We start from the raw sequence: 27591 nt of genomic DNA, 5'->3' as shown, positions 1-27591 counted from the left end.
GGGGTAAACCCTTCTCTTGCCAGCATCTATTATTTTTGTGCAGAAATGAATTATGTTTTAAAGAAATTATTTATTATTACTATAATTAACTATGGGTTTTTGAGAGAGATTCTAATTAACTATATCTGTAAGTTTGGTTATTAACTTAATGGGGTGACCAGACTCAACTAAAGTTGTCTGAATTAGCATGCTGATGCTATTGACACATATTCACTAATATATAGAAGTTGCCTGTGAGTAGTTGTACATCCATGTGTCAATTTACATGTCCTCACCTGAAAAAATATTTAGCCGAAAACCAAGAAGTATCCCACATCTTTCCCTAACCCATAAATAATAGCCTCAAGGGGTATACAGCCAACCTATGCTGCTCTCCCCATCACCCCATGCCCTATGCAATAGGGGATTATATATACTAAAATATAATATTTTAAGCATATACTGCCAACTTGCCTGGAGTTGCATTTTAATGAATAGACCCAAGAATGTTTAGAAAATGCTCTTACTACAAGTTATATTAGATGCCATATGTCCAGCAAGATTGCATGTTCATCATTTCTTGATTCTTTCTTTCTTTTTAGGAATTCAAGAGAAAAGCTGCTGTGATTAAATACACTGTCAGCATAAAGACAGAATCCAAACGAGGAAACTTCGACAATAAGCCAGTGATTTTACAGAAGCATCAAATTACTATCGCCACACAGCACAGAAGTATTCATCGATAAAGCTTTGGTTTGGTCATTATCGGAATGATCCCTCAGTCTGGCTGAAATACTTTATTCATTTTGAATGTGTTTCCCCCTACATGACAAAAATACAGTCACCTAGAAGTCATGCTGTATTATACCCATAGATGAGTTATTGCACTCACTGGTATCTTAATATGACAACAAGCAGCCGTACATGTCCTGTCCCAACTGTGAATGGACATATGAATCACTATCCGGCCACCCACTACCCCTTCCTGTTTCCCCCAGTCATCCGGGGGCTTTCTCTCCCATCCCTCCATGGACTTCAGGGTCAACCTCCAACAAGTGGATGCAGTACACCATCTCCAGCCAGTAAGTGACTCTTTTTATACGTCTAAGATGCATGGATTTTATGCAAATGTGTCTCCTCTCTTAATATAAACCTAGTTGTATTTGAATATATATATATATATATATATATATATATATATATATATATATATATATATATATAAATATGAATGTATTCATATAAATGATATTATATATTTATTTATTGTGACACCGTACAGCCCCAGGGAGATGTTTCAGTAGATTCTATACATGAATGATGTGTGACTTGTGTGCATGATGCAGGCTTTATCAAAGTCCTGGACTGGACCTTGAAAATCAGGTACGGTCATCCAGTCTATTGCAACACTGGAGTTGGAGCATTGGCCCGTCCTGCTCTCCAAATGCTCCAGCCTGGGGACCCACACATACAATTTACACATCATTTGTGCAGAGAATCTTCCTGGGGTATGCCGTGTCACAATAAATATCAGAAGTTAATTATTGGTAATGAATTAACAGGTGGGGTAAGGGATAAAAGAAAATCTGGCATCTTTATGTCTTTTTCAGTCAGTGGCTCCCACTCTCACCCAGTTTTACTCTTATAGCATGTTTGTACAAGTCCCATATTTCTTTACTTTCCAGTATCTATGCAGAAAAAATAGACATATTAATAAATATATTGCAGAAATTGGAGGCAAAGTACTGGGCGCGTGGAAACCCAAATAAGTAATGATGTAAGATGTCATTTATGATAACTTGTTACAATCAGTGAGCAGTGTTTGGAATCTCCACTTTTGATTTCCTACCTGAAATCTGTATGAGTTTATTGACTGCCCTGATTGCTGTTGTATCTCTTCCAACACTGTTTAATATAAAAAGCCGTCTATATGGGATTTTTTTAAATAGCACAAATATTATATGATCATTGTATTTTAAAGGAACGATCATTTGAAACTTTTGACAAAAGTATCTATTAAAGGAGCAGCCTAGTCCCTGAACTTGATTTTTTCTTTTTAATGAATATTGGTGTCCACTGTGCAAGTACTCCAATAGATTTGAATGCGTGCACAATGGATTTCCATTGTTTAGTTCTTAGAGTTAGAAAACAAGACTTCTTTCCTTCGTTCCCTGGGTATCTCTGTTGAAACCGGGAAGCATTTCCATGCACATTAGCAGATGCTTCCATTGAATTTATCAAAACATAAACCAATCCCGTGTTTGCTTGCAAAGCATCGGTGTTCAGATAGCACACTTGATTGGCTGCTGTTTTTCCGATTGATTTCAAAGGGAGATCATCTCTTAATGACTAGTGAGCATGTGCAGGACCTACACTGTGCTATGCTTGCTGTTTTTTAGTAGAGGTAGCTGGGCCAGGGATGACTAGGTGGCCCTGGCACTTTCAGGACATTGGCCGCCAAATGACGTGTAAGGTGCAGGCCTGGGTATCCAGTCCTCACCTTACGTTTTTGTACTCGGGCAGAGTATGGCTCCATGTATCCAGCCAGAGGCCTCCCACTGCATGACTCGATCTGCCTCTGGTGGGCAGTACCCGTAAGTATGGGTAATGTGCTCGGCGTGCCAGATGGCCAGTCCTGGCCTGCAGCTGGGAAATGAGTTACATGAGACAGAAGTCTCATTTACATATCTAGTAATTAAGGAATGCCTGCACTGATTTGCATGCAGTAAGAAGCACTCGATGCAAAATGAATTCCAATGTGCAAAACAGGGCTGGGTGCTCTTTAAAGCCTCTCCTTAGTCCGCATACTGTTGTTGTGTGACATGTTCTGCAGACTGTTTTGGGCCTGTATGTTTGCCAGTTCACCTGATGGTTCTTAGCGTTAAGGCAGCAGCTACCAGGAAACTTAATGGCATTTCTGAGTGAAGTACTGCTTATATAGAGGAACGAAGGACAATGTTTGCCTCATTGATCAGAGAGATAAAAATACTGCTCTGATGGAGAAATATATATATATGTAACCAAAGAAAAATGGGCACTCACGGGTCTTTGCAGTAAAGTGCATTAAACACTAGTTTATTTCAATCAGCACAGCCAACGTTTCGGACCACCTCCGGTCCTTTCTCAAGACAAGTGCTGTGTGGCAAAGTGAAACAATTTATGCAGTGCAGTGATTAATGTGATAAACAACAGGAGTGGCTTACCCCACCTCTCAAACGATCATCATGTGGGAATGTAGACTGGAATTACCAGAACAGCATGTGCATATCCCCAGTTAAACATAATGTGTACCTAGTAAAACATCCCCCATGCAACAAGCGGAACCTATAACTGTTCCGTTCAATACATTGAATTCCCTTGGTCATGTGAAATGATATAAATAAAAGAGAAAATTCTCAGTGAAATAGCAATTAAATAGTGCATATAGAATGAAAATGTGTACGTTTAAAAAATACATAGTACCATACCACAAGAATCTAAAATAGACAAAATTTGGTAAAGCCAGAGACTTCTGCAGTCTGCAAAGAAATATCATGCATGGAATGAATAAAAACAGAACATATTGGGATTTCATAAATGCAGCAAGCATAAATCCATAAAAAAGAGAGGAGGTGACAGGGCCAAGTTATTGCTTTAACGCGAGACCTTTTGGATTAATACCCTCACACCAATGGGACTAAATTAACATGTTTCTTTCCTCATTTTTGGATATGATGAAATGGAGCATCATACTTTTTTTATGGACTTATGCTTGCTGCATTTATGGTTACATATATCTGGCTATTTTTGGAGCACCCGGGCAAATAAAAGCCTGTGTATATTAACAATATTTCTGAGTGTGCAGCCGCTCCCTTTGGTTTGTATATATATACCGTATTGGCTCGGCTATAGGCCGCCCCCGTATATAGGCCGCCCCCTAAAAGTTTGGTCCCTTTTTAAAAAAAACATGCTGCCACTCTGCCCCCCCCCCGAGATATGCTGCCACTCCCCCCCGAGATATGCTGCCACTGTCCCCCCCCGAGATATGCTGCCACTGTCCTCCTCCTCCCCCCCCCGAGATATGCTGCCACTGCCCCCCCGAGATATGCTGCCACTGTCCTCCTCCTCCCCCCTCGAGATATGCTGCCACTGTCCTCCTCCCCCCCCGAGATATGCTGCCACTCTGGCCCCCACCCCCCCCGACTTACCAGAGCAGACTCCCTGGTGCTCCCGGGACAACCTCCCGTGCTGGCACCCATCCCCCCCCCCCCCCCCCCCGTGGAAAGTGCTGGCAGGGGAGGCTGTCTGAGCGTATCGGAGAATAGGATACAGGTCCCCTGCACCGCTGCGGGGGATCCGTATCCTAACCCCACTGCCTGCCCGGCGCCCGGGACTGCATGTAGACCCCGAATATAGGCCGCACCCCCACTTTAAAGACTTAAAGTGGGGGGAAAAAGTGCGGCCTATATTCGAGCCAATACGGTATGTATATATATATATATATATAATATAAATTTGTCTTTCTAATGTAGTTGTCATTTTCTAGCCTTGGACAGCAGAAGTCCTCGACGACAGGTAACAGTGGTGGAAATGACAGGTCTAAATTTTAGCCTAAGTCTGGCCTTGCACCTGCCTATTAGAAGCTCCTACGACCACTGCGTTTGACAACTGACACAAAGCAGAACTGTTGCGTTCCCAAATTCTATATTTTATAACCCAGTCCGCTTAATAAAGCTCTGCAAAGTGTTAAAGATTAAATAGCTAGATAGCATAGGTCTTCTTACACACCTGTGCACTGTAAATCAACCTAATTTTTCTCAACACAAAAATAATGGAGAAACAAACTTTACCTCTTAATTATGACCTTGGTCATGTACTTTATACATCGTATACTTTGTATATTTCTAGTTGTAACAGCCTTTCCTACTTTGTTTTCATGTATTTATTAAAAAAAAGCAACCAAAACCCCCTAACTTGGTGAACAATCTTTAATTTCTCTGTGCAACAATTAACTCAACAGCTTAGCATTTCAATGCCAATTTTCCAGTAAATTACTGCAAATGGGTGATTTTTGTGAGTAAAAATAATCTAATGCAGGAGTTTTATTAAACTGGTCCATTTTAAACATGTTTCCATCAGCTTTTGTTCTACATAAATAATTTATTTTAGTGAATATTAGATGCAATGCCTATTTCTTCTTTCCATATGAGTTTTATAAATAAAACAAAATAATTCAATTATACCTTGCTGATGGGCATATAATGTGCATCAGCCAACTCCTATGTGGGTTTAGGCATGTTGTCACATCCACACTAATAGGGATTTTCACCCTTTCAGAGCATGTAACATTTTCTCCATAAACCTATAGGTTTTACTTTATATATTAAAAATATAAAAATGGTGTTTGTGTGTATCCCTAGTGTATAGGACCTCTAGAAGCCAGTGATCTTGAGCATAGGAACCATATAGTATAAGTGAGAGAAACCAAAATCACTAAACTAACTCTGTCAAGCCAAACTAAGCCTCCATAAGACATCGTAAGCAGAGTATGCGTAGAGGGCACTCCAGTTACTGCTCCCTACTACTTTCTTAATTTTCTATGCAAGCTGGGGCCCTCTTTAGACAATCCCTTGTGATTATGCTTGTGTTCTTGTAGGAAATGCTGGGGTAGAATAATATACTGGTGCTACTCTTCATCCAGAGGAACATAGAAACACAAGTGTCCTTTGATCTCCCTGAAAACCCTTTGCTATGGACCCCTGTGGGTGCCTGACATTTAATCCAACTCTTCCTGCAACAGACGCTGTCACTGGGATGGGCTATCGTAATGTATTGTGAAGTCAAGGGACTGTCAGTTCTCCCTTTAGTGAAAAGAAACCCCAATGTGTTTCTTAACCTTTAAAATACCACTGGTAAGATGTTTTTAAAACACACCCTAAAAACACAATTTTAATGAATATATACCCGTACCTCATACCAACACTATACTCAACAACTGAAAGGGAACACGTGTGTGTGTGTGTGTGTATATATATATATATATATATATATATATATATATATATATATACACACACCCCCATATACACATACTGTACTGTACATACTAATTGATGAATATTAAGCTCTGAAGTAAGTTTAAAGCTAATTTACTTCAACTGTGGCACACATTCTGTCAAAGTAGTTCCGTGATCTGTTGTTAATATAAAGTAAACTTTAGAAATTTAAGAACTGTCCACTATGCTTAAGTGTATGTGAGTATGAATGTGTATATGTATTTTTGTGTGATAGCATGAGCCTGTGTTAGTGTGAATGTGGAAGAGTATGTGCCAGTGCTTATGTGAGTCACTTGGGGTCACAAGGGGTAAATGGGGCAACTTGGCTTTACCTGCCTCCATGCCAGAAGATACCAGCCTACGCCTGTTCTTTGCTGGAACCCATGAAGATCCCAGCCTGCACAATCAATCTTTTCACATCATTTGTAAATATAAATTGTTATGTGACCTTTACTGTTCAATTTTGATTTAAAAGGGTCTTCTTCTTCTGATCATACACGGACATGATGTTCAGATGATGAATTGTCTGTACAAGGTTGTTAATGTCAATACAAGGCCACATAGATTTTTAGTTGTTAAAATCAATATGGAACAGTGTATTGCTACATGACCTTTCATGGTTTCTTTGAGTGTGAAATAACCAAAGACAAATCTGAACCAAAATAAATTATTTATGTTTTCAGATAATAATAAGAGAAAGGAATACAATCCTTCTGCCTACAATAACCGAGTACCAGAAACACACTGCTGGAGTGCTATCACTTTAAGTAATGTCTTTAGTGAAGAACTGTATTTGATCTGCTTTAAAGTGATTGATTAGGAGGTTTCTCTTTGGCCTCGAAGAAACTTGCTGACTCCCGATGCTTCGCCTTGAGGGAGGCTCAGTTAGTTGTGGAGTAGAATTTAGGAGTTGGACAAAAGTATCTGAGAGGAAGGTGCTGGCCAAAAAGTATTTGCCCTAATTTTGTTTGAGGTTTCATTCAGTTGAAATGTGCATATTCACAGGAGCCTAACTTTAAGCGTATTAGGTGAGGAGGTACTCCATTGTGGCACTGTGATGATTCCAGCTTTATGTGCTGCTATAAAAACTCTTCACACAAGATGATTCTGAAGAGGTGTGACTGTCTGGGGATGTGAGGACCTTGTATTGGATACAATACGTTTGTCACTCAATTGGCAGATGTGAGGGTCAAATATGTATTGTGTATATTGTGCTCGCAAGAATTGCTGTTGCTTTTTTCTACCACATTATGGCCCAACTCATGCTCTACATATATGGTATAAGCAGTGGAAATTACTCCGCTATGCTTATCACGTGGAAAGAGCAGCATCCCAGAAATGCTTAAAATGTACAGTGTTTGCTTTTCTTTATGAAAATCACTTGTTAATTAAATTTTAAAAGTTCATTTCTGAAAATATGCATACCACAAATTTCATTTATTTTCGGTATACAATAAGCAGGTTATCGTGGAGAGCATGTGTATTCTGGTCTATCCTTGCAAGTTCCTCATCCTTCTCCTTTTCCAGTAGCCTTACTAAATCAGCTCGCTAGCCACCCAACATCGCCAGTTGGTTAATTTGTCCATTAAGATAAGAAACAATCCGTTCTTCAGTCTTTTTTCTATGACATATAGCTTATGTCAATGGTAATTGCCCTACCAATCGTACACAGCACACTTAGGGGCCCATCCCTTCATTTTTTTAGTGCAGTCAACTGATCATCGTCTTATGTCCAAGCAACTGTGTTGTACATCTTTCAAGTGGTTTGAACTAGAGATAGCTTTAGGAAGCCTTCCTCTGTGCTGATCTGCTTCAATCAGGGAAGCCATTTATTTTTCCTCCAGAAGTACTACATTCCTGGTTGAAGCAGCACTTTTTTTTTAATTAATGAGACCTGGAAACCTCACAAATCTTTCTTATCAGACTTAAGTGAATCCTCTAACAGATAAAAGCGATCTGCTCAATATCTGTTAAAACTCAGCGTGTTTCAAGTTGGACTTTTGCTATATTTTCCTTTTTTCAAATATACTGTAGTTGATTTTGGATATGTGCATTTTATATTTGCTAATCTAACCAGAATTAAAAGTTATTGACCTGAATATTTGCTCAATTTGTAATGTACTGCAATGGTCTATGATGGTATATATTTGACCAGAGTAAGCACTTTTGTACCACAGAAAATGTGAGCAGATCTGCATACCTGGGAAGTTGCCTGGAGGAAGCACGCACACCTCAGTATATATAAGAGTGATCTGGCTACACGTAAGGGGATGAGGCAGAAGAAGAGGCAACACTTTCCCTCTTTTTTGGAGATTAAAGGCTTCCCAGGAGGAGTAACAATTAGCCATGATACGTAGATCCTCCAGGACAAATACAAGAAATGCAAAATTAGTATCGCTATCTGTGATTTCATGGTAACAACAGTGTCATTCAAGTTTATGTTGACTGCCAATGTTGTTCTATCAAAAACGAATCATTTTTTTCTTCCATAAAAGTAGCTATGGTATCCTGCACAAACAAATAATTTGAAGGTAGATAAGAACTATTCAAGCCATCTAGTCTTCCCATTTTCTCCTACTTTTAAATAAGCTTCCCTCCTGTACTTTTGTTAAATCCGTTTAAGCGTTTAAATTAGGGCTGCAACTAACGATTATTTTAATAATCGATTAGTTGGCCGATAATTTTTTCGATTAATCGGATAAAAAAAAACCAATATGCAAATCGCTCTGTGCGAATGGAGCCACTCGCACAGAGCGATTCGCACAGACATGAAGAATACTTACCTCCGGAACGCGTCACATCCGTCACGCAACTAAAAGAAGGCGGAGACTGCAGAGCATGAAGCAGAAGCGGGGAACCTCGCGGAGGTAAGTAAAAGGAGCCGAGTGCTCCAACAACGAATCGATCACTCGATTAATCGATAACGGAAATCGTCGACAACGATTTCCGTTATCGATTATTATCGATTTTATCGATTCGTTGTTTCAGCCCTAGTTTAAATGTTTCTATTGCATTTACCCCTCTCTCTTATTTACTGAGATTTCATAGTCTTTCCGGATTTTTTTTTTTTTATCCTGCAAACCACTTGTAATTTTTGAAGCCCTCCTCTGAACTATCTCCATTGTGTCAATATTCTTCTGGAGATGGGATCTCCAGAACTATACACAATACTCTAGGTGAGGCCTGACCACAGATCTGTAAGGTGGAAGAACCACCTCCATCTTTCTACTACTAATGCTTCTCGGTATACAATCCAGCACCCTGCTTGCTTTTTCAGAAGCGTTTTTGCGTTGTCTGCTTACTGTCCCCAAAGATATATTCTGCATTGGTATTTTTACATTCCAAGTGCATTATATTATAATTATCAACATTAAACTGCAGCTGTGACACTCGAACATTCTTCTAATTTACTTAAGTAATTTCCCATTTGACTTTTTTTCCACCTAGACGGTCTACCCTGTTGCAGACATACATACCATCTGCAAAAGACATGCCTTACCATTAAGACCTTCTGTAATATAACTAATAAGTACTCCTCAGAGTTTCTCAATGGGATAAAATACAGGTACACCAATAGATCTCAAATTATGTGTAGCGCCATCTCATGGTGGTTTGCATTAAGCAAATAAGTAGTTGAGATTTGGAAAATGATTTTAACACAGATTTCCCTGTATATGCCAAACCTAATAATAAAAGTAATGGAAATAAATATTTTTATCTCTAAAAGCCCTGACTTCCTTTAACAAATGTATCCATTGTCCATTATGTGTGGTTGTACATACAGTACACAACATGTCGCAGGTAGGTACGCATAAGATGTTTCCACCCTCAAGGCCAATTTCATCTCAGGTTATATTGCTTCACTACCTTTAGTCCACCTTGCGCTTAGCTATAAAGGAAATGCTTACTTCACTTTCCAGTAATGTAATCAGCATACCTGGGAACTTCTCCACTCCGGCTACCCGGAGCCTTCCCTTGTGGGATGCGGCTAGGACTGCACACTGATGACGGCGGCGGGAAACGCCACCATTTAAAGGAAAAAATGGGGGGGAGAGGGGCGTGTCAAGACCCCGCTCCCGCGACCCGGAGGAGCAGCGCTCACCCGGCAATCTCCGGGTCAAACCCGGAGAGTTCCCAGGTATGGTAATCAGTGATGTAATGTAGGCTCAATTGAAAGACATATACCTATTATTTTGTTGTTTTAAAGTCCTGTTACTATAATTTGCCATTGCAGATATCACTGTTTTTAATGCGGTATCCCTTATCTTAATTTAAAAATAATACTGTTTTGATAGCAACCGCGTATACACTGGGATCAAAGGCTTATGCTCTGTGCTGTGATTCTAACATCTGACGTATATTCTTATCTTGACATTCCATTTTGCTATAATACCCCCCAAAAATCCTTGTTTTATTTCCCATCTTAAAGATCAAGAAGCAGCTGTCGTAGCAAAAATAAACACCAGAAAGACAAAAATAAACTTTTATGGGACAATAGGAGGAGAACGATCAGGCACATCAATTTCCCTCAGCAGCTGCCATTACAGATAGCACTTTACTGATTGTGGTTCATGTTTCAGGTTTTTTTTTGCTGCTGATGTCTGAAGTCGTTGAAAGCTACAGATTCGCACATAGCGTAAATACTCACATTACCAGCTAGAACGCCCCATAACAGTAATGCATTGGATGCGTGACGTGACGCCAAACACAAAACTATGCGGCCATATGCTCAATTAGTGAAAAACAAGCCAAACAATCCAAGCATTAGGATATTTGTGTTTGTGCATGACATATTCAGGAGTCTCAGTAACACAGGTTCATTTATTTTATGGACAGATAAAATTAAGATTGGCAGCTCCAGAGTTATTAAATTTAGGCTCGTAAAGTGATTACAGCCATGCTTGGGACATCCATTCCTTACTAATGTGCAGCAAACATTGTACTAGGTGCCACATTGAGCTACATAATAATCCATAGCAGTAACTTGAATTGTTTTCTGTCCAGGTAGTCATAACATCTGAAATTACTGTTTAAATACCAAAATAGTTTGTTCTTATTTAGTAAAATATACAGGAAGGACATCAGATGTGTTCATATTGTTGGCTGTACAGATTGTTTACTGTACAAGAAATTAGTTAAATAAAATTAAGGTAAGCAGCAACGTGATATTACCACCCATGTTATATTTTTGGAGCCATTTAATACTCTTGCCATTGAAGGGCCATTTGCAATTCTGTTTTGGGACAACAGTCCAATTCTGGGGCATACCTCTTGGTATTAAGAATTCTAGATACAGATGAAACCTATCTTTAAGGTCAATGTTCATGGTCATTGGTAACATCCAATTCTCAATTGATGAAATGTGTAAAAATATTCAGCTGAAGGACTTCATGCATGTCTTGGATGTGTATACCGTATTTGCTCGATTATAAGACGACCCTGATTATAAGACGACCCCCCAAAATCTGAATATTAACTTAGGAAAAAAAGAAAAAGCCTGAATATAAGACGACCCTAAAGGAAAAAAGTTTTACCAGTAAATGCTAATTCATGTAAACTATTTTTTTAAATAAAAGCTATGATTGAGAAAAATATTTTTTTTGTTTTTATTTCCTTGTATTTTCCAACCTGTCCCCCAGTTACGCACATCTGCCCCCAGGCTTGCCACACCAATATGGCACTGTGGCCCATGATATGCCTTGTAACCCCCTATATGCCACTGTGCCCCATGGTATGCCTTTTGACCCCCTATGTGCCACTCTGCCTCCAGAAATGCCTTATACCCCTATATGCCACTCTGGCATTTAGGGGGTTAAAAGGCATATTATGGGGCAGAGTGGCATATAGGGAGGTATAAGGCATTTCAGGAGGCAGAGTGCTCTATTAAATGCCCCCTTAACGCCACTCTGCCTCCTGAAATGCCTTATACCTCCCTATATGCCACTCTGCCCCATAATATGCCTTTTAACCCCCTAAGTGCCAGAGTGGCATATAGGGGTATAAGGCATTCCAGAAATGCCCTATGTCCCCATTTAACACACACACGCGCACACACACACACACTTACCGGTGCTTTCTAATTTCCTGCTGTATTGCCGGGGCAGCGGGTTGACGTCTCCTTCCGCTGCAGCCAGAAGGAGGTGGAGTTGGCAGCGGGGGTTTGTCTGCGTCCGTCGCGGATACCTTCCCCGGCTGTCAGAGATCAGAGTTCCCCGCACCGGTGGGGGGAACTCTGATCTCTGACAGTCGGGGAAGGTATCCGCGACGGACGCAGACAACCCCCGCTGCTAGCCACACCTCCTTCCGGCTGCAGCGGACGTTGTCTACGCGGATCGCGTAGACATCAACCCGCTGCCCCGGCAATACAGCAGGAAGCACCGGTAAGTGTGTGGGGGGGGGGGACAGGAGGATCCAGGTCCCCTGCAGCGGTGCAGGGGATCTGGATCTTAGTCTCATAATCAGACCTCTATTTGAGGCCTGATTAGAAGACGACCCCGATTAGAAGACGAGGGGTATTTTTCAGAGCATTTGCTCTGAAAAAAACCTCGTCTTATAATCGAGCAAATACGGTATATTGTAGGGGACAGCTCACGCATGGGGCGGCAATGACAGTTTCACACAGGTTTCCAACGTAAATGCGTGTTTATTTAGATGTTGTAATCACAGAGCACCTTGTAAACAAAACAAACTATAAGCCTGTCCGGCTCTAACTAAACAGCAGGATACCTCTCTAGCAGCCTAAGGTCTGACGCAAAGCAAAGTAACCAGTTTTGTATGGGGTAAAGCTTCATACCTGGTGGGCTGCAGCGCTGGCTGTAGCTGCTCCTTCATTCAGTGTCTCCCTCCCTCTGAAAACCTAACAGCCCTTTCTTTTAAGGCCTCCTCCCCAGTAACGAGCTTAGGAAGCCTCACCTGAGAGCACCTGGGTTTGCTACCAGGCCCGGCTGAGGTAACCAGGTGAGACATATATCCCATCAACCACTCTCCCATACACTTTACCACAATATATATTAGCAATACATTGCACATGCAAATAATTAGTATGGGTCTAACATAGTTTCTATGTCAGGATTCCCAAACATATATCATTGTTTTTTAATCTCACATCAGTGCTCCGTTGCCTAATCCGTGAGCCTGTTCTGGGAACTTTATGTGCACTTCTTTGTGTCTGGTGTGCATGTACCAGTGACCATCTTTGATTTTTACCTTTGTTTGGTCTCTGCACACCCTGACCTATTGACCACCTTCTATGATCTATTAGGTAAATAATAAGTGATCCCTTTAGATTTAAAGTCCTGATGGCTGCACAGTACAAAAGGGCACAACCTCTGTGGAAAAGTGGTTGTCACAGGTGATGACTTATGTGTACTGTGTGTAGTTTACATCTGCGAGGGTCCTATTACACGCATCACTTTATTACAACTGCTACATAGAAAAGATGTGGGAAATTGTCTGTACACTTCACGCAGCGTAATGGAATTCTCATAAAGATGTTAAATACAGTTGACAGCTTCCCTCAGTTCAGTTATAAATCATCATCTCCCATAGTAAGGCATAATGAAGTTGAAACTAACCTTAAGCATTACATAGTTAAACAGTTTGCATACCCTCATTTTCGCATTTCACAGTTCTAGAAAGCCATCGTGGCAAGAAGAAATATTGCTTACTTTGTGTTCCATTCCTTACTGGTTTCATGAAGAAAAATGTTGCAGCAGCTATTCAAGTGGTTTTGACCTCTAACTGGGAAATGAAGCTGCCCGTGCTTTATCACAGAAGAGTTTGGTCTAACACTGATATACGGGATGGGAAATTTTGTGTAAAATGTAGGAAGCAGGTAGAGGTTTATGGGCAATCTTGAATTACCTAGCATTCTATATTGGAAGTACAATATGGAAAGCAAAACCTAAACAGTTAATTTAAACTTTTAAGTATGTTGTGAGTGTATTCAGTCTGAATGCTTTCTTTGTAGCAAATGTTTTTGTAAGTACCAAACATACTTTAATAATAATAAGTACATTATAAAGTAGAGCGAATGAGACCAAGGAATGTCTAAAATTGCAAACTCTTGAATTTCTAAATCATAAAAAAAAGGGCCTCCCAGATTAGATGCCTTTAGTCGCCCTGAGAAGGATCCTCTAAATAGAATTCTTTTGGTCTGTGTTTTAGAATATTTGGGACCAATTTGTTATTGTTCTGAAAATGAATAAAATATGTGTTACAAGTCTTGAGTGGAGAGGAACCCATGAGTTGCTTGTATCTGCTTCCCTTACCTTTTTTGTCAGTCAAGACAATAGAAAGGAAAAAAAAAAAGAAAAATAAATAAATTATAAAATAAAATTGTAATTTGTGAAGCAGAACATTTGTTTTAAGTGAGTTTCCATCTCAAAATATCTTCATCCCACAATGAAAATAGGTTTTTGGGATTCCGTGCTCAGTGGCAAGTCCATTGTGAGCTCCAACAAGCAGCTGAACTTGAAGGGAAAAGGCTTTGAACTTAATTCTAGCTCTCCGATCTCCTCAACTTGAGGGCTACAGTTTATTCGCTAATGAAGTTAGTGGGAACTGACCTCAGAAAAACTTCAAAGTGCTGTGAACTTGCCAAACACTCCAAGTTCAAATCTTGCCATACGCACCTGAGTTGCACTCATTATTTTAGCCTTACGGCAAGTGCTGCATGGTTCCCTGTTTCTTTTTAAGTGTCTTTAATGTGTTTTGGAATTGATGCAGAAGCAGACTTTCTAGAGCGGGCGGTTAATTAGATGTACATAAATACACAATGGACATATTTATGTTCCAAGTGATTTCATGGCCCATGGCCCTTTCTTTACAAATACGCAGATAATCAAAACAATTTACAAGACATTACAATGATATATCCTTGACAATGAACTTGATACTTTAAAAGTTCAAAACATAACTAATCTGAACAGTTAACATATGTGTGCCCCTTTATTTTGTGCTATCCAGAAAACCAGGTGTATGCATCCCCCAAGGACTTAAGTTGGGCATCCCTATGTTAGGCTAAACTTCCATGAGATATTCTTTTTAGATTATAAAGCAGATATCAGTTACTTCATTTGATAAATTGAAAATGAATGAAGCACTGCCAGCGTTTTAATGACTTGACTCAAGGCTGTCCAACCTTATACTACCTTTTTAATTGTCTTGTCGTATGGCTCTGTACTGCATGATGAGCATTAGGGCTGAAACAACGAATCGATAAAATCGATAAGAATCGATAACGGAAATCGTTGTCGACGATTTCCGTTATCGATTAATCGAGTGATCGATTAGTTGTTGGAGAACTCGGCTTGTTTTACCTCCTCCGCGAGCGTTTCCCGGCTTCTGCTACGCGCTCTACAGTCTCCGCCTTCTTTGAGCTACGTGACGCGCTTCAATATTGGTCTGCCGTTCGAATAAAGTTTTCGACTTCTTGAAGATTGGAAGTGGAACGAGTCCATAGCTGAGGTAAGTGATTCTCTATGTGTGAATGCCTATGTGTGAGAGTGTCAGAGTGGGAGACTGGGTGTAGGGCTGGGTGTGAGTGGGGATGCAGGGCAGAGTGTGAGTGTGGGTGCAGGGCAGAGTGTGGGTGCAGGGCAGAGTGGGGGTGGGGGTGCAGGGCAGAGTGTGGGTTCAGGGCAGAGTGGTAGACTGGGTGCAAGGTGGGGGTGTGGGTGCAGGGCGTGAGTGTGGGTGCAGGGCAGGGTGCAGAGCAGAGTGGGAGACTGGGTGCAGGGCAGGGTGTGAGTGTGGGTGCAGGGCAGGATGTGAGTGTGGGTGCAGGGCAGAGTGGGAGTGTGGGTGCAGGGCAGAGTGGGAGACTGGGTGCTGGGTGCAAAGTGCTGGGGCAAAGTGCTGGGTGCAGGGTGCAAAGTGCTGGGTGCAGGGTGCAAAGTGTTGGGTGCAGGGTGCAAAGTGCTGGGTGCAGGGTGCAAAGTGTTGGGTGCAGGGTGCAAAGTGCTGGGTGCAAAGTGTTGGGTGCTGGGTGCAAAGTGCTGGGTGCAGGGTGCTAAGTGCCGGGGCAAAGTGAGTGGTTTAGGTATTAAAACTAGTTTGATAAATATTGTGTTTGGGTTCTCGTAACAAAATAAGAATGTTAATGTAAATTTTAAGTTGTTTTTTAACATCCAGTTCATGAAATTTTAAATAAACGAAAAGTTTGCATATTGTTGTTTTTTTTATCCGATTAATCGATTAATCGAAAAAATAATCGGCCAACTAATCGATTATTAAAATAATCGTTAGTTGCAGCCCTAATGAGCATGCTGTCTGGCCACTGTGTTGCTGGGCCATTTGGCTGGGATAGTACCTTTGAGCTAAAAGTTGCTGCTCCTCCGCCTGCCTACAAATTTGTGACACGAGAGGGTTGGACACCCTTTGGTCTGATGAATATAAGAATTATAGACATTGGTTTATTACTTGCGAGCAGGGCTCTCTCCACCAAATGTATCGGTTTGTCTTAGTCTGTCAATTCTTGTCTTGTCATATCCCTTGAATTTATGTATTGTATTAAGCGCTGCGTAAACTGTTGGCGCTATATAAATAAAGGATAATAATAATAATAATAATAATAACATGATATGTGTGTGCAGCCTCAGACCCGGTCTTTTTGGAGTATATTTGTTGGGTTTTGTTTAATATTTGTTGGAAAGTCATTTTTTTGTGTCACAGAAGCATCTCTGTTCCTGCAGTACATAGATGTCAAGCTCTGTAATTAGCTCGCTCTGGCATTAACTGGAAGCACTAACCATGTGGGATCAAATTCGTTAACTAATAGACTTTAAAGCCTAGCTTCTAACAGCTTCTCAAGAGTCACATACTACAGACTGATCACAATAAAGTCAGTTTGCACGGGTTACTTTTAAGTTAAACAAAGCCATTAAAAAAGGAAGATTGTTTACAATAACAATCATATTTTATTGCAGTGACTTTTACCCACCGTTTTCTAATGTAAACTGGTACGAAAATTTTAAATTCTGAATAGGTTATAGACATATATATACTTTAATCTAGTTCTGTGTCATTGCCTTTATTGATAGTGCCCTGATTACTATAATCCGGTAGGTCTGTCCATGTTATTGCACATAACATAGGAACATCTCCCAACTGACCCGCTTTACAGTCTGCTACCCTCCATTGGTCTTCAAGTGAGAAGTTAGCTTGTGGATGCACATATCACTATACAAAATTTGTTTTATTGCTGTGAATGTTCTTAAAGATTGTTTTTTTTTGGTGTGTAAGTTCCACACACTTCCAATGTGTCTTATAATGCCAATCGATTATTCAGTACATTATTTGCCGGTCTAGTCTTAAAGTAGCAACGTACCATCCAAGTGTCTCCCCCAATGTCTGTCTGCTCGTTCCAAATGCTTGGTGGGTATGGTTTTATCACAATGTTCTATAGCCCTTTACGTATCAATAATGGCAACAAATATGTTTCTATATTTTTTTAATTAAATACGTTATGCTTGTTCCTTTGCTGTTGTGTGTGAGCACATTTGATGTAAAATGTTGCCTTGATTACCTGTTCGGTTCCACCATCCCCACTACAGTGAACTTAGCTCTCAATGTGAAGAGCCTTAGGAATCACAAAGGCTCCATAAGACGAGAGGCTCCACATTGTGATGGCATTGGGGTGACCCTTACAGGGCTGGCCCTATGCAGCACAAGGGCACTAAAGCTGCCTATAAGGCCACTCAATTAACTATAATGACCACAGCATTCATCAGTGCATGTTGTGATTGCTGGGAGCAGGTGTGACAGCTTGGCTCCCTCTGTCAAAAGGCCAGTATTGCTGTCTCGTGCTGGCACATGGAATGTGATAATGATCGAATACATTATATGGGATATACAAACTTGAACTGATACATTATAGAACTGTTACATTATAACTTCTGATCCATAAATATAATACATACCCTGAAAGTTCTGTCCAGACCTGTCAGGATCCACTCTCTGCTGCCTGAACCATGGCTGAATTATACTTCAGGCTAATACATCTGCTACCACTAGTGGCCACCCTCCACCCTCTGGAGTGATCTGAACCTGATTATCAGGTACAGCTGCGCCTTATGAATTGAGTAAAGCCCTGCCTTTAAAAGACCTGCCCTGCCCTTCAGTCAGGGCCTTGGCATTGATGTTAAAGGACTGCCTTTGCTCTGAGCCGCTACCTGTACCTGTACCTGTACCTGTACCTGTACCTGTACCTGTACCTGTACCTGTACCTGTACCTGTACCTGTACCTGTACCTGTACCTGTACCTGTACCTGAACCCGAGCCCGTGCCCGTGCCCGAGCCCGAGCCTGAACCCGTGCCTGAGCCCGTTCCTGTACCCGTGCCTGAGCCGGTACTCGTGCATGATCCAGTACCCGAGCGTAAGTCCGTACCCGTGCATGAACCTGTACACGTGCCTGGCCTGGTAGTACTCCGTTCCCGTCCGCCCTGCCAGTGGGCCTCCGTTCCCGTCCGCCCTGCCAGTGGGCCTCTGTTCCCGTCCGCCCTGCCAGTGGGCCTCCGTTCCCGTCCGCCCTGCCAGTGGGCCTCCGTTCCCGTCCGCCCTGCCAGTGGGCCTCCGTTCCCGTCCGCCCTGCCAGTGGGCCTCCCCTGCACCTGTACCTGTGCCTGAACCTGCCTGTGGGCTTACCTGCCAGTGGGCCCGCACCTGAGCCTGTACCTGTGCCTGAACCTGCCTGTGGGCTTACCTGCCAGTGGGCCCGCACCCGAGCCTGTACTTGTGCCTGAACCTGCCTGTGGGCTTACCTGCCAGTGGGCCTGCACCCGAGCCTGTGCCTGCACCTGCACCCGAACCTGTGCCTGCACCTGCACCCGCACCCGAACCCGTGCCTGCACCTGCACCCGAACCTGTGCCTGCACCTGCACCCGAGCCGGTGCCTGCACCTGCACCCGAGCCGGTACCTGCCTCGGCTCCCGTCTCTCTGCCTCAACTCCCGAGCCTGCACCTGCCTCAGCTCCCGTCTCTCTGCCTCAACTCCCGAGCCGGTACCTGCCTCAGCTCCCGTCTCTCTGCCTCAGCTCCCGAGCCTGTACCTGCCTCAGCTCCTGTCTCTCGTCCTATCCAGTCCTGCTACTCTGTCTGTACCTATCTCAGTGTCACCATGCATAAAGGAGTACAGACAGAGTTCCCCATATCCCCTGCACATGGACTCCTACCCGACCTGCTCGCCCTGGTCCTGACAAGACCTTACTTGGATCTCTACTTCTGTTACTCATATTGTGTGATCAGGAACGCAGAGCTATCTGGTCAACAGACAGAGAGGTCAGAGGGAGAAGAGGGGAACAGAGTTTTCCCTCTTCAAGATATTAAGAAATACATTCTTAAAGAAGCCCTCCTTATGGGAGAGTTCCTTGAGGTTTAGAAATCCCTAGGAGAATAAAATAAAAATAAATGTAAATAATTATACATAAAAAGAGGTTGCCTATCAAGGGAAATCAATTGATCTATCTAGAGGACATTTTTGTCTGTCCATTACCCTTTCACACAATGTACATTTTGTTTATTCATCACATGGAATGACATCAAATTTAGCAATATCCGACCAATCATGAAATATTTCATTAGTCTTTCTTGGACAGAGATAGATGACACTTTGTAATTGAACTCAACAGAAGCAACATATTTAGCTTAAGAATTAAACCATTCTGTTTTCCATAAGTGCATGGTTCAGCAGAGATAGCTTAATAGACAATTTGCTTTTGTTTCTCCTCTTTAAAACAAAATACAATAAAAAGCATTGTTTCCCCATGGATTATCAATGATGTTCTCTAGTCTGGTATCTGACATATTCAGTGGATATTTGTTCATTGGCTCTATAAAACCTCAGCAACAAATTCTCAAGTGGAGAAGCACATTGCACATTTCTGGTCTGCGGAAAAGGTTAATTTTGTTAGAGCAGGGTTTGAGAAATTCTGTGTGCATGTCTGATATATACTGGCAGGTTGTTTGTAACGGAGGAATAGTTTATACATTATTAGTGTTCCCCAAGTCATTTCTTCGCTCCGTTGTAAACCGTAAGTCAAGGCAGTGCATTGCGTGTGCAGCCTTTACAGGAACAAACACTAAGTAATGTTGGGTTTATAGTATTGCATGCAAATAGCATGAATATGCATTCATTTCCTAACCAAAAATGTAAAAATAAACACCTGGTGAAGACACTGCAGCTTCAGAGCTGCTGCAGAACACCCCACTGCGCTCTGCATTTGGTTTGCTTACAGCAGCCGATTAATTCCAAAAAGCCCTCTAATGGAGGTCAGTAGAAGCGCCTTCTGCCCATGCATATGTGGGGTTTCAGTAGACCCCCTGGAACTCTTCTTTGAGCCAGTGCCAGCTGGCAATACGTATGCACATATGTGGAATGCATTACCTGCAACAGGAACAGCTGGGTGAAAGAGAGATAATGAATAAAGGGGATTCTCATGAATCCCTATACGCATTCACATGCAAAAAGCTCAACGTTACATTAAATTGCATACAATGGCTAAAGTGTCAATCAAGAAACAGAAAAATATAGAATTTGATAAAACATGATTCTACCCAGTCAGTCTGCCTTTGTCCTACTTGCTGGGAAACTTTTCTGGTTTTTAGATTTTTATATCTAAAGAGCATTGGTTCTCATGTATCTACGTTCAGAATCAATTAACACCTAGAAGCCTACATGTCTTAACAAAAAAATGGATTTGTTATACTTTTCTGTTGTACGTTGCTAATTTTTGTGTCATCAGGAATAAGAATGAGACAAATGTAGCAGTGACGATTCTCAATAATTGCAATTTAGTTTATATGTAAAAAATGTAGGTAAATATTACATATGATATTAAAACAAATACAAGTCCCTGTTTAGTTCTATATTGGAGGGTTTAACTGAATTCAATTGTCAAACAGTAGCAGAATGCCAGGTGCATGCTGGGAAATGGCATGGTCTAAATCAGGGGTCTCCAAACTTTTCAGTATGAGGTCCACATATATTTTACACATTGTTGTGGGCCAGTGAAAAAATAAATACATTTTATACATGAATGAACAAGTTTTATTTGGACTAACTGAATAACTGTGGGTATAGATCAAATGAGAACCACATGGAGATAGAGATGAACTTAATCTCACATGTAAACCCTGCATTGCAGGTTTAAATTAACCGAGAAACATAGATTAAACGAAATGCTTATAACATTTTTAAAAAAAATTAGTATGCTAAGAAGATCTTCCATTTTGAAAAGTAAATGTATAGTGCTGGAGCATTTGTGCGTGTCTGGATATGATGCACCAACCAGGGAACTTTTGCACCAACTAGACATCTACCCACCAGGGAACTTATACATCAGCCAGGGAAGTTATGCACCAACCAGACATCCACCCACCAGGGAATTTATGCACCAACCAGGGAACTTATGCACCAACCAGGGAATTTATGCACCGACCAACATCCACCCACTAGGGAACTTATGCACCCACCAGGGAATTTATGCACCAACCAGGGAACGTATGCACCAACCAGACATCCAACCACCAGGGAACTTGCACCAACCAGGGAATTTATGCACCAACCAGACATCCACCCACCAGCAAACTTATGCACCAACCAGGGAACTTATGCACCAGCCAGACATCCACCCACCAGGGAACTTACGCACCCACGAGGGAACTTATGCACTAACTAGACATCCACCCACCAGGAGACTTATTCACCAACCAGACATCCACCCACCAGGGGACTTATGCACCAACCAGACACCCACCCACAAGGGGACTTATGAACTAACCAGACATCCACCCACCAGGGGACTTATGCACCAACCAGGGAACTTATGCACCAACCAGACATCCACCGACCAGGGAATTTATGCACCAACCAGACATCCACCCTCCAGGGAACTTATGCACCAACTAGAGAACTTATGCACCAACCAGACATCCACCCACCAGGGAACTTATGCACCAACCAGACATCCGCCCACCATCTACCCTCAACAAATGATAAGATGATATACTTCTAGGGGTTGTCCTATAACTTGCAAAAAAACATTGGATATTTGTAAACCCCCTGTAAACCCCCTGACAAATATTATAATTTATTTAGCATGTTTTTCCAGTAGCTTTTGTAAATGAGTCGGAAAGAGGTGTTTTTGTAGCACCATATTTTTTTATATTTTAGATGATATCAAAATAATGGTATCTAAAGAAAGCAGAAACGTTAAAACAGCTTCAGCACAAATATTTTTTTTAAAAAGCAGCCCGGTCCTTAAGAGGGTTAATACAGTTTCATAACCCAGCCATCAGGGAATGGTATCTAAGAATGAGCATGCAGCCATTTCTCTGTTTAATTTTATTTATTGAGCTGGTGGTTTTTTTGCAGCTGGAATTTACTGTCAGAAACTATACATTTCCTGCTATAAACACTTCCTGCATGCAACATCTAGTTTGCACAGTGCTTCACTTGACAGCTGAAACAAAAACGCTGTTCCTTGACACATAGATGTCCCTGTTATTGCTGTTTATGATTTTAATAAAGATTTTATTGTAAAATATATCATATATTTTTAAAATGCTAATAGAAGTGCTTTATCTCAGCCTTAAATCTTGTGTTGATTGCCTCAACCCTGTTTGCTGGAATTCACTTCCAGCTTTTTGTCTTTCTTGCCAGACTAATAAATGATGGCTATTATTTTAATTTAAAGAACCAGCAGAAAGTAATCTCTTTGCATATACATATTTGCTTTAGCTTTGAGAGTAACTATGTATTTTTTTTGAGAGAAAGCATCATCGCACATTAAAAATAATCCTATACACACACTTTATTGAAGCTATACAGTGTGCCAATGTGTGTTTCTGTATAGTGTGTGAATGTATTATTTACAGTGATTGGATGTTTCTCTGAAGAGCAGTGGATCTCATTCCAAATTGCCATCTGTTACACAACAGGCTAAGGGACTTTAAAGAACACACTGGCGCCCCTAAGCAGAACATTCTCAATTAAAATGTACTAGCTATATAGGAAATTTTTTTATTAAGGTTTGTTTTTAGACTATAACCCATCTGTATCTCAGGAAGCCACAGACTGGGTGTGATCATAGTAGTAGATATGCTGACATACAAGTCTTGCTGTTCATATGGCAGCCAGAACGAGACTAGCCAAGAGTAAGATAGAAAAGGGCCAGGAAGTGGGCACAACTTGGAAGAGTCTGAGTAGAGTCAAGCCAGCGCTGCAACGATCAATTGTTGTGAGTTGTGGCCAGTGGATTTGTTATTTATTTATATCTTTAAAAACAATTGTGTAACAGCGGGGGTTGCAGGTACCCTCGATGTGACTCCTTTCTAGAACATACCACCATTGTCTACATGCATCTTAGAGATGCAGTACACTGTATTATAAATCATCATAAACCGGGGTTTTGAGGGGCAATTTCCAGTATTAGGGAGAAGTATTAGGCACCCCCCCACACACGTACACAAATAAGCTACACTCTTCTTCTGAAATCATTGTTCTATAGAATTTGTAGTCAACGTTAAGGTTTTTTGTTTAGAAAAAAGCAAAGCTCATGTTTGCTAAACCAGTGTTGGCCGACCACTTCTCTGCTCAATATTCCTACTGGCCTGTACCAATAATTCACATGAGAAGGGGTAGAGGGGACATTCTACTCAATTGCCATATGAGAGATGGCAAAAATGTGGACATAAAATGTATGATAATGTGAGTGGACAAGCCTGAGTTTGGCTCTAAACCTCCAATAAATGATTTACAATTGTCAGTTTCACCTACTTCGACAAATTGATGACATTGGGGTTAATGAAAAATTTGTAAACTTTTGTTAAACTTTTTAACAAACTGAGAGCTGGATGATAAGTATGTTACAGAGAAGCTGTGAATCAGTTTGAGTGGCTTTGTCAAGCCCTTTAGGAAGCAGGGCTTTGCATGTTGTGTAAACGCCACTGAACAGAGCTTTGTGTATGTTGCCACCGCATATTAATGTTTTACGTCCTTTAAATGTTTTCTTCTGAACACTAAGAGCCTTGAGCAGCACTCATAAATTTATTGTATAATGCTTTGGTTCTTTAAATACTCTCCAAGTACACACATAGGACAACTATGACCTCAACACTTGCTTATCTTTGGATCTTAAATCATGACAATTTTAACTTTCATGTTAAGCAAGATTTATTGTTAGACCGTCTGGCAGGTTTTTTTCCCCATTAGCTTAATGGTAGGTGTTTAGGGAATTTAAAAGGACAAGTTTGTACAACTCTTCAGTAAATTTTAAGATTTGGTACTTTATGGACAGAACTATTTTTAAATAATTTATGAAATTTGTATGAAATACGAACAACTTTATGCTATTTTAAAGGTAATATTGTAACTTATTTTTTCAGTTAGAACAAATCCAGAGTGTCTCTAATTTGCCAAATCCACACTGCTAATACTAATATTATCCTGTAGCTTTTTAGTTTGAAATCCTCTGTTTACTAGAGATGTGGAAATGTCAAATTTTCAAGCAACGAATTTTGTTCCCTGCCCATTCTGTTCAGCAGAAAATTTGAGGGCATTTTTAACTCTGGAACAATTCACTCTCTCACACGCTCTCTAAATATTTCCCGTGCGCCGCGAGCGGGGGAAAATCCGCAGCCCACGGAACCCGGGGTTATAGTATCGGGTCTCCGTGAACTGCGGACGGACCCCCGTGCGCTTGCGACGGGACCCGCGACGGTGACATCGGGTTTCCGTGAACCGCGAACACACCTCTGTCCACCGGCCACGGGACCCGCGGCGGTGGCATACGGTAGTCAAAGCTAAGGTCAGGAAATAGACAAACGGCATAGGAGAGCCAAAGGTCAGATCCTGGCCAATCAAAAAAAGGGTCTGTAGCAAAGCGAGCAGAGAAGAACAGGAATCTGGAGTCCACGGACATACAAGAACCAAAGTTCTGGAACACTGGGGTAAAGTGGTCTCAGTTTGAGGGGTTCTTATAGTGTTGCAGGTATCTACTCCTCCCCTGTGCTGAACAAGTTCCTCATTGTGTTGGTTATCAGAGAGGAGTGATTCCACAGCACCTGGTTCACTGTTTCTGTGTGTGAACACTATTGGGGGATAGTTGATGGTGGAGGCAGACTTCACCTCCCCTCCACAGGTGTGCAACATTATGCTGATATCTGGGCAACACCTGGAAGTCCTCCCTGGGGTTTGCTGGAACTTTAGCGATCGCGGGTAAACGCCGCTACTACAGACCGCGGCTTCGGCCTGCAGTGACGGGGGACAGTTGGGGAGAGCAGGTAAGGGTCAGAGGGGCATTACAGTTTGTTTTAAATATATTTTGAAAATTTAGAAACATTTTGGCAGATAAGAACCATTCAGCCCATCTAGTCTGCCCAAGTATTTGGTCAGGTCCTTTGGTAAAAATAGCTTTGTGTCTATCAAATGCCTGTTTAAATTCTCTCACTGTATTAGCCTCCACCACTTCTGCTGGGAGATTGTTCCATTTATATACTACCCTCTGAGTAAAGTTACAAGTCTTTGACACTCTAGTTTTAGACCATGACCCCTTGTTCTAACATTGCTCCTTCTTTCAAATAAGCTTCCCTCCTGTACTTTGTTAAATCCCATTAAATATTTAAATGTTTCTCTCTCTCTTCTTTCCTCCAAGCTATAAATATTAAGATAATTTAACCTTTCCTGATTTCTGTCCTGCAAACCACTTACCATTTTTGTAGCCCTCCTCTGAACTCTCTCCAATGTGTTAATATCCTTCTAAAGATGTGGTCTCCAGAACTGTACGCAGTAATGTAGGTGAGGCCTGACCAGAGATCTGTAAAGTTGAAGAACCACGTCCCTCTTTCTGCTACTAATGTCTCTCACTATACAACCCAGAATCCTGCTTGATTTTTCTGGTGCTTTATTGCATTCCCTGCACATATTTCCACATATTTCATCAACTGTTTTACTTAAGGCATAAATTACAACAAACCGTACTGTAAACAACTTTTCAAGAATGCTCTGCTGTAGAAAAAACACGCTTTAATGTAAATATCTAAATAATAAAATGGCATAGAATGTGTATCTATTACAGTGTCGGAACTTGTATTCTAAGCCTTCGTAGGCATACAGATACTGATGCCCACTCCTGTGGAAATGTATCAACACTTTGAAGGGTTATATAAATACATTGGACAGACCTTTTAGGGAACTTATAATAACAACTTTCCAATACACTGAGTGGTATGACCTGCAATAAGTGCAGGCGAAAAATTTAATCAAGCTGTAGAGGGAAGGTGCCACAGGATATTATATACTGTATATATGAGACATGACGCACACTCCGGACACCAGAACTTAACATAGAGACGACCCGGGTTCAATTGTGTTTTAATGACGTTTATTAACGTTTTAAGTTGACACACCTCTGTGACTCAACCACAAGGCGCTGTCCCAAGACATTGTCATGATCATCAAAAGAAAGCATTGGGGGGGTTGCCTCTGAGGTCGATGGCAGGGAAATGCTGGTCTTACAATGTCTTCAACATCTTTGGTCCTCATAGACTTTAGCACAGGCACGCTATTCTAGTCTTACTGTCATTCTTTGCATTAGGAAAGCTGCTCACTGTACCTCTGGGGTATTTTTTGTACAGTTGACTGTATATAATGCTCATGTCACCTTTTACTATAATAATGGAAGGATTTTTCCCCCATTGAAAGCACAATTCGAAGGGTTTTTTTTCCTTCTTTTGGGTTAACAGCAGTTAACAAGGAATATGAAAAGGGTTGAGCTTGATGGACGCAAGTCTTTTCCCAACCTAAACTACTATAACTACTATAAATAATGTACTGAGTTATAAATGTAACAAAAGGGTGAAACTGAGACATCAGTATATAGTGATAGATGTTCTGCTGTACCACTGTCAGTGTTTGCCTCAGTATATAATGATAGCAGTTATGCTGTACCACCGTCAATGCTTGCCTCAGTATATAGTGATAGCAGTTATGCTGTACCACTGTCAATGTTTGCCTCACTATATAATGTTAGCAGTTATGCTGTACCACCGTCAGTGTTTGCCTCAGTATATAATGATCGCAGTTATGCTGTACCACCGTCAATGTTTGCCTCAGTATATAGTGATAGGTGTTATGTTGTACCACCGTCAATGCCTGCCTTAGTAAATAATGATAACAGTTATGCTGTACCTCTGTCAATGTTTGCCTAATTATAGAAGCTATGCAGTTTTAAAGTGTGTGTGTGGGGGTCCCACGTACAGGATCCGCCCCAGGTGCCAAATACTCTAGGTACGCCCCTGCGGACAACAGTTTTTCCCAGTTTTTTTTGCGTAGCAATATAACTTGTGATGAGCCAGGGGTACGAGTCCGTCACAAAGAAATAAAAGGGGAGAATGTATCAACTAAGGTGAGCCGACAGGAGTCCCAAAAATACGCCTGAAGTCAGGCGACGCAACAAATGTATGCCACCAAAACCAACGGAGGTCGTTCTGATGACCTTTACCTCTGGCGGACCAAATTAGGTCCTCCATTTGAGCTATAAACATAATCTGTTGGAGCCAAGCCCGTAGAAGGGGGGG

The 27591-nt window shown here is 41.3% G+C and overlaps 1 protein-coding gene across 1 annotated transcript in view; it reads left to right on the top strand.

Moving 5' to 3' along the window:
• Nucleotides 1–883: 883 nt before the first annotated feature.
• The window catches only part of LOC149300767 (retinoic acid receptor beta-like), a 182396-nt gene continuing 155688 nt past the window's right edge, over nucleotides 884–27591 (top strand). Inside the window, exon 1 of the mRNA XM_089484717.1 lies at nucleotides 884–1061. Coding sequence (XP_089340843.1) covers nucleotides 884–1061 — 178 coding nt within the window. The remainder of the gene's footprint in view (nucleotides 1062–27591) is intronic.

The sequence above is a fragment of the Sceloporus occidentalis genome, unplaced genomic scaffold (assembly GCF_023333645.1).
Source record: "Sceloporus occidentalis isolate IW3139 unplaced genomic scaffold, rSceOcc1.0.p SCAF_23, whole genome shotgun sequence".
Taxonomy (NCBI): Eukaryota; Metazoa; Chordata; class Lepidosauria; order Squamata; family Phrynosomatidae; genus Sceloporus; species Sceloporus occidentalis.
The sequence above is the reverse complement of the archived record's forward strand: the minus strand, read 5'-3'. Positions and strand labels throughout refer to the sequence as shown.